This window comes from Trichoderma reesei, assembly GCF_000167675.1.
Source record: "Trichoderma reesei QM6a unplaced genomic scaffold TRIREscaffold_1, whole genome shotgun sequence".
Classification (NCBI taxonomy): Eukaryota; Fungi; Ascomycota; class Sordariomycetes; order Hypocreales; family Hypocreaceae; genus Trichoderma; species Trichoderma reesei.
Genome location: NW_006711148.1, coordinates 342,118 through 353,586, shown reverse-complemented (window position 1 = coordinate 353,586; position 11,469 = coordinate 342,118). Strand labels below are relative to the sequence as shown.

General features: G+C 53.6%; 2 protein-coding genes across 2 annotated transcripts; one reads left to right on the top strand and one right to left on the bottom strand.

Moving 5' to 3' along the window:
• Positions 1-4,047: 4,047 nt before the first annotated feature.
• Positions 4,048-6,257, bottom strand: TRIREDRAFT_53848 (uncharacterized protein; the record flags this gene model as incomplete). Its single annotated transcript, XM_006961080.1, has 3 exons — positions 4,048-4,086; positions 4,148-5,590; positions 5,778-6,257. 3 exons carry the CDS (start codon positions 6,255-6,257, stop codon positions 4,048-4,050), a joined length of 1,962 nt encoding a protein of 653 aa, XP_006961142.1.
• Positions 6,258-7,436: 1,179 nt separating this feature from the next.
• On the top strand, positions 7,437-10,727 carry TRIREDRAFT_102461 (uncharacterized protein; the record flags this gene model as incomplete). The annotated part of the gene is made up of 1 exon (XM_006961485.1): positions 7,437-10,727. One exon carries the CDS (start codon positions 7,437-7,439, stop codon positions 10,725-10,727), a length of 3,291 nt encoding a protein of 1,096 aa, XP_006961547.1.
• Between the last annotated feature and the right edge of the window lie 742 nt (positions 10,728-11,469).

Genomic DNA, 11,469 nt, shown 5'->3' with positions numbered 1-11,469 from the left:
GAAAACGGGGAGGCGGAGGAGGAGAAGGACTTGAGAAACGGACGCAAAGAATCTGCTGCTGCTGCTGCTGCTCCGGTCTGTTCTGCTCTGCGACATGCAGCCCCTGGTCACACATCGTGTGCTACTACCCTCATCTTGTACAGGTACAGCCGCGCCTGGGGTTTGCAGCAGTACATGTCCACCCGCCGCGGCCAGCGCAGTCGCTCAAGTACCTACCTGGCCAGCTCTCACGCAGATTGGGGTGGGTGAGCGAGGCTCCCCCCTGCTGGATGCTCAGCACCTTCCCTGCGCAGCTTCTACGAACGGAGCCCGCTTTGAGACCCGAGGATGGGCAGGAGGACCGCAGGGCAGGAGCAGAGGGGACCGCAGGGCAGGAGAGGGGACGCTGTGGTGTGCAGTGCTGTGCCGTGCTGGGGAAGGCGCGAGCCGGGGAGGCGCATCGCACCTGCGTCTGCAGTCCTGGTGGTGTTTTGTGGTGTCTGTGCCAAGAGACCGCAGGGCAGGGATCATCCCCGCGTCGTCCAATCAGCAGCTGCAGAAGGTGTGCCATTTGCGCAGCGCCGGTAGCTCCAGGTTTCAGCGGCCGTCAAGGTACCTGAGCTCCCGTCGAGGCGAGCCACCAACACAAAGTACTCGGGGACCCGGGAATACCTGGAGAGAGAAGAGGACCACCCCGGCCTTGCGCCAAGACTCGTTCCTGAAGTGACACCTTTTTTTAAGTGGAAAAGGGGTAGCCGCCAATCAAGCCACTTTGCTGCTGCATGGAAGCGCCTTTGGATGCTGGTAGAGGTACTTTGTGCTTGGCAGCATTTCTGCTCATCAAGCTCGTGTCATGCCTCTGGTTTTACCCAGGCATTGCCCTCATGTTCGTCCCGGTATAGCGCCGTGAGCCCGCATGGCCAGCGTTTGGAGCTGCCTCGTCTTTTGGGGCTATTGATGCGAGTGACCTGGACCGTTTTAGCCCTCTACTAGGTACTACCTAACTCCAAATTCTGTTGCTGTAGGCTGCCTGAAACATGGCAACGTTGAGGAGAACTGGCTGTGGCCTCGGTGAAGGCGCAGTGCTAGGTAATACTGGAGGTATTGAAGATCAGACATGGGCTTCAATTTCACATCCAGGCGGAGCTCCACGAGTCCTATAATCCGTACCTAGAACTTCATCAAAAGTCTGCTTTCGCCAGAATCCTTGCCTGGTCGCGATGGCATTTCGTTTCGATCCGGCCAGCAGGTAAGTGACATCAACAGCCTCTAACGCTCGTGGCTCTCGTCTGCTCTCGCTTGGATCCGATGGCCTGCGCGCCACCGCTGGCCGTGATGCTGCGGCTTCTGCTCTCCGAACAAAGTCGCACTCGTCGCGGTTGGCACCATCAAGGCTTTCGCACCGGACCTGCTTGAAGGCGGGAGGCGCTTTTTTTTCGTACGGATTCATGCTTCGATGCCATTACTGTACTTCGTGGTTTCTACTACTAGGGTGCCAGCCAATTCGGGACCAGTATCGCGAGTACTCTCCGCTCGCCAAGCCCTCGCAACGGCCTATCCGCACTCTACGAGAGACGAGCTCATACGAGGGCATTGAGCCCGGGTGAATCTGGATGCCTGGTGCAATTTGCCAGCCCTTGCGCAGAGTCGCATCCATACTGATCCATGAGCCGTTTGGCAGAGGGTGACTGCTAGGGAGTTTCAATCACCAACCGGTCGACCCCGATCCGACCCGCCGAAGCTCCTCGAGCAAACAGACAGCTTCAAGCTCGACTCGCAAAAGACGAGCCCTCGAAGACCGCACCGCTCGGACCGCACAGACTGCAGCCCAACACCCACACCAAGAGCAAGAATCAATACCAAACAAAAGGCCAAACATGACGCTCTACGCGGTGCTACATACCTCATAGCTCTAGACACCTGCTCATACTGGTACAGAGCTGTTGACGGCGCTGAGACACACTGCGCAATAATGCTGGGCGGGCATCGCCATCTCCTCTCTTCTCTGCGCCCCGGTCGCGCAGCAGATTGCAGTGCTGCCGCCCAGCGTCATCGTGCTTCGTACCGGGTACCCTCTGTCGACAGCGCCATGGGCATGGCATCGGTTCCTAGCCGGGAACTGTGAACCCTTGGTGATCGCTTGCAGCTCCTGGCCCCTGATCCCCGCCGGCTCAACTCACTGTGAAACGCACCAGCAGGGGTTGGCCCTGCATCTGCATTGTTCAGAGCCCCTAACAGCATCCGGCCATCTTCGGTCATCGCTCCACCTGTACGAGTATTGAGCATGAACTCGTCTTCGCGTCGAGTCACGCCTGTTGAGGGACGACTGACCACAACAACTCAAGTGGGGATGGCAAAGGACGCGGGAAAACTGATGTTACTGTCCTATCGAGTTGTGCTACGCCTACGAGGAGTGTGACGATTGCTGTCCGATATGCGAGTTGAGGAATGTGACGATCGGTACTACAGCATATGGACACCAGGTTAGCATGCAGGTCGAATCTGGTGATCGGAGCATCTGCGATCTATTGGGTGCACTGCATGCAAGAGAGGAAGACACGGATTGGCTATGGACCATGGGTGAAACGCAGACACAGAGGCAGGGAATTCATGGGGTGCTGCTCATGCGAGGGCGCGATATTTGGCCCATTCCATCGAGGAGGCTGGGCATACATACTTGTCGTGGGGAGTGGTCAGTTCAGCCTCGCGATTTGCGCAGTCTAATCTCGCGAACTGGTGGCTCAGTATTCTCGGCCGTGAGGTTGCCTCGTCTTCGAGTCACTCGGATGAAAGTTGGTGGAACTCGCCCAGAAGAAATCCCAAGACTATTGTTTAAGTATACAGGGTAGGCTTCTACGTGAGCCACAAAAGCTTCAACTGACCATGACACGTCAATACCAGTCTCTGCCATGGTCCTCACTCGTACTTCGTACTCGCCAGTGTTTTTCATGGCGTATAGACTCTTGGCGCTTGGGCTATGCCAACGCTTTCTATCATGAAGTCCTGTACTTGTACCTACTACTACCTTACTCGAAGCCTTTGCTTCTATTTTGCCTACAAGTATGGAGCAGCACTGCCATGAGTCCCATAATACCGCACTACATACCTAGTACCTCACACTCGCTTACAGGATCAGCACTTCATATATCCCTAGAATAGGTATCATCCATTTTAGAAATCCACTTCCAAGGTGCTTCGTACGAATACTGTTCTCAACACCAGCCAATAGCCGATTACTAGGTACTGGTATGCATAAGGTATGAAAAGAAGGCACAAAAAAGACACGAGAATGCACAATTGTGAACAGGAGATTCAGACAACTCTTTCACCTGTGGCAGCTCCATTATCAAGGAAAGAAAAAAAAAAAAAGGAAAAAGAAAAAAACACCCGTGCTGCTGCTGCGGTCAACAGCTTGCGTCACCTCTTGTTCTCTTGATTTCCTGCTCCTCATCTCTCTTCTACATACGTAATGCGCGGCACGGGACGGGGAGTAAGAAAAAAGGGGGGAATTCTCTGGCAGATCTGCGGTGGGCGGATGTTTTTCTTTTTCTTCGACTGCGTAATACAGTACTCATATGTATGTATAGTATTTTCCTAGTTTGTTTTCTTCAATCCGGATTACTTGCTTTGTTAATACCTTTCTGCATTCTAGAGATCTCAAAAAGAGGCACATAGCGGTATTAGGTAGTCCTTGCAAACACTCAGCAGCAACACATTATCAATCCCGACGATACACCCGTACAAGATGTTGCGAACCCATGAGGTCTATTATTCCCGAATTTCTTCCAATCTCAACTTTCCATCCCGATGCAGCGCGTTTTTTGTGTCTGCAGCCGCAATTTATCGTCCTTGTTTCCTCATCTCTCCTCCCCCCTTTCAACCCAAGCATGAAATACTACACTGTACACGAGGATCCCCACCTCCAAGATTCCCGTCTCTATAAATAAACGACCATATGTTATACCAACACAGGGCTCCATACAGGGATTATCCCGTTTCTCCTGTCCATCCTATCTAACAGCTCATGCGGTCTTTGTACTGTGGACATTCGACGATACGGCCCGTCTGCTAAGGGGCCGACACGAATGCCTCTGGTGGTAGCTCTGCCTGTAATAAATGTTAGCCTCCCGCCGTAGCGCAATGCAAGACTCACGCTGGACAAACATACCTTCTTCTCATTGAAGATGACCAAGGCTCTGGCAAAGTCCCATTCGACTTGCGACAAGCACATCTCCGAGTATTGCGGCACCATGCCCGTTTGCTTTGACAGTTCGGCAACCATAGCCTGATGCTGGCTGGCCGTATCCGCGGGGGCTGGTGAAGGTGCAACGAACACATTCGGCAGGGCGCTGTATGCTCGCAGAGAGAGCATGTCGCTGACGACCCTGATCTGAGCGGTCCCGGATAGGCCGGGCGCGAGCACAAACGTGCGAGAGAAACTTCGCTTGCCGGTGGTGCCCGATTTCGGGTCGTATTCCTCGAACTCGCCGTGAACAGCAAGAATCAAGCCGTCGACTCCAAACTGGCTTTGCCCGGTGGGGTCTGCCAACCCCGGCAGCGGATGGCAGTCCATAATGTACTTGCTCAGCTCATCCTTCATGTTGGGATGCTTCGTCATAGGGAGTTCCTTCCACAGGTCGTTGATAGCCGGGGCCCCCTTGAAAAGGCGCTGTGATCTGGCGTGGTGTGTGTTGATCTTCAGTAGGTTGCGAGAAGACTTGATGTAAGCGCCCCAGGGCAGCGGCGGCGGCCCGTTCGGATCCCTCACAGATTGGGCATCTACAGCAAGGGAGAACTGACTGCTGGCGTCGTACAGCCTGGAGATTAGTGCCTCGCGGTTGGTGTCATATGCCGTGAAGAACTCGAGCAGGAATTGCTCGCCGATGCCGTTGACGTCTCGAAAGTCGGGTCCGCTCTGTGGGATCGGCTTGGGCAGACGGGCCGCTTCCTGCTCGGCGATTTGCTGCGCAGTGCGGAGCTCAATCCCGTTGATGCTCCGTAGCTTGGGGAACCACTCCAGGAAAGTCGCCGTGTAGTTGGGATCTGTCCCCTCAATCGGATTGCCAGTCATGTAGATGGCATCGAGCTCCTTGAACTTGCCCTTCCATCGTTGAAGTCCCTCCATGTTGCTGATCAGATTGCCGCTCATGTCGAGGTTCTTGAGCTGCGGGAATGTTGTTGCCACAGACTCAACCTGAATGACATTGTCGATGCTGTTATTGGCCAGGCTAATGCTCTCAATCGCATCTTTCTTCTCTTGGAGGGTTTTGAAGAGGCCGTCGCAGATTGCCATGAGGCCCTTGAAGGTTTTGAGGGCCCTCTCTCGGGTTTCAAACATGCCGAGTGTGACCAGCTCGGCATCGGTGGCTAGAGCATCAAGCTTGAGCAGTTTGCTTTCGCCGTTGTAGCGCTGACTCAGGATTGCCTGCAGCTTCGCGCGTAGCTCTGCCGTCTCCGGGGACTCTGTCGCCTTGTTTGGCGGCTCAAAATCTGCATCCGACTCCACCACTTCCAACTGAATGCCGGCGAATGTAAAAGTGTTGAGCTTGACTAGTTCCTCCGCGTCCTCCTTGTTCGCTCCAACGAAAACGTATTCTCCAGCTTTGTGTGACTATGGCGGGTTAGCTACCAGGAAAAAGAAGAGAATATTTGTCAACCTCGAGCGCTGGGGCGAAGTAAAACTTCAGTCGACGTCAAAAGAGTCTCTCCTGAGATGTGTGTCTTTAAGTCGCCAAAAGAAGCAGCTGAGACGATGGTTGGCTTCGGCACCCCTGCTATCTCGTCAATGATATGCTTACCTTTCGAATCGTAACCTGTCGTTTCCGTCCGGATTGAAGAGACGAGGCTTTCCTCTCCATGAAGCTCAGCAGGTCGGAGAGACCCCCGTCTGCGTTAGACGCCGCCTTGCTTTGTTTGAGCCCACGGACCCTTAGCCAAGTGAGCCCTTCGGTGTAGCCGCCCCTGCCTCTTGTTGGTCTTGATACTCGCGAAGCCAAGTCGGAGCTACCATTGCCCAGCTGCTTCATGACGATTTGAGCAACCTTGGCAGCACCTCTCGATGGCGCGGGACCTCTGCCTGAGGGCCTGCCTCTGCTGCCCGCTGCTTCATTCGCAGGGCCTCTGTTTGGTCGCTTGGAAGGGCCGTCCATATCGAGGTCTCCATCGGTGTCGACTCTCGTCGGACCTCTTCGCTTTTGAATGCCGCCCCTAGAGCTGGATTTTGCGCCAAGGGGATTGCGGGCCTCTCGAGTCGATGTGGCCTTCCCGCGTGGAGCCATAGTTGCGGATAGTCCACGGAAGAATTGTTAGAGTCGGCGGGTGGTGTGTGGTATGGGGAGACAGCTGCGAAAGGGGGCTGTTGTGCCCGCGCAGCGCCGTAGATGATGTCTGTCGGGCCAACCCCCGGATCGGCTTGCCTGCTGTCGCAGTGGCGCTGGTCTGGTTGAGTCGAGAATCGCCGAGTGGTTTTGATGTCTGAAGTTGGACAAGTACGTGATAGCCCTGCGATGGGAGAGCGCAAGAGGCTCAGGGTGTTCGCTCGAAATCGCAAGGCTTTGAACAGCTGCTTCAGTTGATCCTGTCGCAACCGGAAGAGTCTCGCTGTTAGAAGGTGGACCGTCCAGCGTCGCTGAGAGAGACCAGGAATCTGTCTGGAGCGGCAAACACGAGAACAGCCTTGGGGCGCTCCAAAGAGATTTGTCGTACGGCGCCGCTGTGGAAGATGTATGGGGGAAGGTGAGCAAGAGAGTTGGCTGGTGTGTTGATGCGGATTTGATGTTTGTTTCTGGGGCTGCTGAGGAAAGTTCGGTGCTAAGCCGGTGAGGTTTAGCGTAGGCTGCCAGCCGGATTTTCTCTTGGGTATGCACTACTGCCTAGAGTGGCTTAGCGGTGGCTACTATCTAGCCTCCCTGGGTAGGAGTTGTTCCGAAAGCCTTTGACCTCCAAACGCAAGAGGCCATGCAATTGCCCATAGATAAAGGCCTTTGATTGAGTGAATGGCTCTCAGCCTGGGGATGTTGTTCATGGCTCACTGGGTATTTATTGTTTAAGCTTTGACGTTAGGTATGTTCAAAGATTTGCGAGGATCCAAAAGTTTCCTACACGATGTAGGTAAGTAAGTGCTTGTATTATTCTTTTAGCGGAATCTCATGCCTCAACATTGTTTGGTACTCCAAAGGTTTTTCCGGTCGCATACCATTAAACCCAGAGCTCTCGAGTCACGTGATGTGGTATCGGTTTCGCGTCTTGCTCTGTGTGGCGCGTCACGGCTGACATGCTGCGTTAAGCAGTGAATGAGCATCCTACCACTAAGCATCTTGACGTTCATCATTGCCAATTCGTCAAAACCCGACACGAAAATTGTCCATGACTTGAAGCTATTCTCCAGATATGAGACCGGAGGCTCAATAAATCTACCACCACCATCGCATGGTGCTGCCATATGGCACCTCGCAGCCATGGACTCCGATGAGTTTGATGACGACATCGCCGATGAGGACATTCTCGCTGCCTTGGATCAAGTATCTTCCTCTAATGTAGGGCATCTTGGTTCTACCTCTTCTTCCAATGGAGCCAAAAGCGGCAACACCCGAGGACTGGATCAACGGCAACAAGCAGCACAGGAGCTCAACGACTTGCCTTCGGATGCCTTCTCTTCGCCAGAGCCCGTGAGGGAAAATGTCCGCGCACCACCAAGGCCTGTAGCAGCTGCTCGCACAGGCCTCAGCCGTACAAACTCTGGAACCCTGCGACAAACGACTTTATGGGGTGGACAAGCAGCAACCGAAGAGGCTCCTCGCCCATCGCAGCCCACAGCGGCCAGGGTTTTTCGCGCTGATCTGCCACCTGAGCCGCCCAGCCCGCATGAACTTGATCGAGAGGCGATGAAGACTTGGGTGTATCCGACAAATCTAGGACCAACTCGAGACTATCAGTTCAGCATTGTCAAAAACAGCCTGTTCAATAACACGCTAGTCGCCCTGCCGACTGGTCTGGGAAAGACATTCATTGCAGCGACTGTGATGCTCAACTTTTATCGCTGGACAAGGTCTGCGAAGATTGTCTTTGTCGCGCCAACAAAGCCGCTTGTGACGCAGCAAATTGATGCTTGCTACCACATTGCCGGAATACCTCGATCAGAGACCACGCTCCTCACCGGCGACATACCCCCTGCTCTGCGCAGTGACGAGTGGGAAAAGCGACGGGTCTTCTTCATGACGCCACAAACGTTGCTCAACGATCTTTCACACGGATATGCGGACCCCAAGAGTATCTGCCTCATGGTCATTGACGAGGCGCATCGCGCCGTGGGCGAATATGCTTATGCCAAGGCTACCAAACTCATTCGACGCTTTTCCAATAGTTTTCGGGTGCTGGCTTTGACGGCCACGCCAGGCTCCAAGGTCGAGACAGTCCAAGAGGTCATTGACAACTTGGGAATCTCGCATTGCGAGATCCGGACAGAGGAGTCCCTGGACATCCGCCAGTATGTGCATCAGCGCAACATAGACCAGATCATTCTCGAACCCTCGGACGAGATGAATCTTATTAGCGAGCTGTTTACCGAGGCCCTCAAGCCGTTGACTGAGAAGCTGTCTTCCCAAAATATATGGTATGGGAGGAATCCGATGGCTCTCACAACGTACGGGTTGATCCAGGCGCAGAAGGAATGGTTTGCCACGCGTGGAAATCGCGCCAACCAGGGCGTCCAGTTCATGATGCGGGCAATTTTCAGCGTCTTGACAAGCCTTGCTCATTCGATCAAGCTGTTGCAGTTCCATGGCATCAAACCCTTTTACGACAACATGCTCGACTTCCGCAGTGAACAAGAAGACAAGGGCGAGAAGGGATCGAAATACAAACGCCAGATCCTTGACAGCCCTAGCTTCCAAGAAATGATGGACAAGATTGCCGGATGGCTCAAGATGGACGGCTTTGTGGGACACCCAAAGCTGACTGCGTTGGCGGATTGCGTGCTGAACCATTTCATGGACAATGGGGAGAGTACTCGGGTGATTGTGTTCAGTGAGTACCGTGATTCAGCGGAAGAGATTGTGCGCATGTTCAATGCCCACAGGCCACTCATCAAAGCTACCGTCTTTGTTGGGCAGGCAGACGGCAAGCGCGGCGAGGGTATGAAGCAGAAGCAGCAAATAGAGACGATTGAGAGATTCAAGACCGGCGCCTACAACGTCCTTGTTGCTACGTCCATCGGAGAAGAGGGTTTGGACATTGGCCAGGTTGATCTTATCGTGTGCTACGATTCCTCAGCATCACCAATTCGCATGTTGCAGCGCATGGGTCGAACGGGGCGAAAGCGAGCAGGCAACATTGCGCTGCTGCTGATGAGAGGGAAAGAGGAGGAGCAGTTTGCCAAGTCCAAGGACAACTATGAAAAGATGCAGAGGCTCATCTGCGAAGGTAGCCGGTTCAACTTCCGGTTCGATCTTTCTACGAGGATTGTACCCCGGGACATACGACCGGAGATTGACATGCGACATGTCGAGATTCCCATTGAGAATACTCAAAACACATCGCTACCAGAGCCCAAGAAGCGACAAGCCCCCCGGGGCAAAAAGAAGCCACCCAAGAAGTTCCACATGCCGGATGGCGTACAGACTGGCTTTCAAAAAGTCAGTGACTTCATGAAGCCCTCGACAGGCACGAGCCGGGCAGCTTCAAATCCCAGCTCAAAGCCGATGCGAAACCCCGAGCTGGATGACATAGCGTCAATTCCCGAGTTGGAACGTGTTATCCTTGGTCCAGAGGAGCTTCACCAGCTCGAGCGAACATACCGGAACCTGCCTTTCAGCCGTGACGTGGAAGACACAAACCTGCCGGACATGACGGCTCACTCAACATTGCAACGACAGCTACGGCCAACTGTTCTCTTTGGGCATGGGCCATATACGAAACGTTGCGTCAAGCTGCTGCACAAGATGGAGGCAGATCCCGATAGCCTCGTGAGACCCTGTCGAGACGAGGACACGAGCGATTTCCTGGAGATTCCAGTAAGGCCTTTTGTGTATTCTGATAATGGCGAGACAGATGCGAGCGATGACCAGTCCGAAGGAGAAGGGAAAAAGCGAGCATTCGTGGACCTCGAATCGGATGATGACGCCACAATCATTGAGGCTCAGCAGCCGAAGAAGAGAAAGGTCGCGGCCACAAAGGCCCAGCCACAAAAGTCTCGATCCAAAAATCGGCCCAAGTCTGCTGTGTTGGATGCAGAAGACCAAGACTTGTTCGACTCTGAACTCGACATTGTTGCTCCGGACGAAGAACCTGGATTGCCGCCCCGACTCAGCGAGGCGAAACGGCGCAAGAAGCTGAATGCCAAGTCAAAGGGCAAGTATTCTCGGAAAGCAGCCATCGGCAGCGACGAGATAGGGGACGATTGCGAAAGAGACAGCGATCTGCTCGACGAGAGTGACTCGGACGACGGAGCAGACCTGGCAGATTTCGTCATTGGGGACGATCAAGCAACGTCCAGCATGCTTGATTCCGAAGCGACGTCTCCTATACGGCGAAATGAACGGACGCCGCGGGCCGGGGCAAGCAAGCCGTACTTTGTGCCGACACAGTTTACGGCAACGCAAGAGAGCGAAGATGTTCCCGAACTCGACACGCTTACGGGGAAGTCGGCGTTTGAGGAATGGGCGAATGGAGGGTCTGAAGAGGCGGCTCCCGCAACGAGGAGGCGACGTGGGAGAGCCGCGTTGTTGGACAGCGACGATAGTGATGTGTGAATGTTTGCTACGAGGGTCACAGGCGTTGAGGAATGGCAAAGCAATGGAAGAAGGCAACTGTGCAGTATGAAACTATTGTTATATTATGGCATATCGTATATACAGACTATCTGCATGAAGCGAACAACAAGACGACGAATTGATGACCACATCAAACTGATCAATCAAATGTTCGACACTCTTTCGTTCGGTCTATGATGAAACTATAACGGACAGGTTAGCACTCGTCCACGAAGAAAACCAATGCAAGATGTCCGCAAAAATCTTCATCCTCTTCTCTTCTCTTTCAGAAACCCAGTTATAAGCACAACGGCCCCCACCACCGCCAACGGACCGTCGCAGGAAAACGCCCGAATGCGCATATGACGATGCAAAAGATTCAGACGTGTATTTTCCCACTCTTGTCTGCTGGAAGCGGCCGAGGGACCGACGGACAAAAAAGGAGACAAAACCGCAAAGCAAGCTTTTTCCCAAACACAAAAGGATCAGGTCCGGCTTGGGTTTGTGTCTTGATTCTCCTTCCCCGTCGATCGGAGGCAGTCTCAGACGGCTCTTCCTAATAAGTGTATTTGGGTACGATGTTGCTCATCATTTGAGGAGGGGAGGGGGGGCAAACGAATGGTTGGTTTTTGTGTGGTTGGGGTGTTTTCGTTATTGGGTGGATTTGGAGGGAGAACGTACATTTACAGCTGCTAGAATAGCTGTTCGTTAGAAAAAAAAAACAAGATAGAGGAAAGAAAAG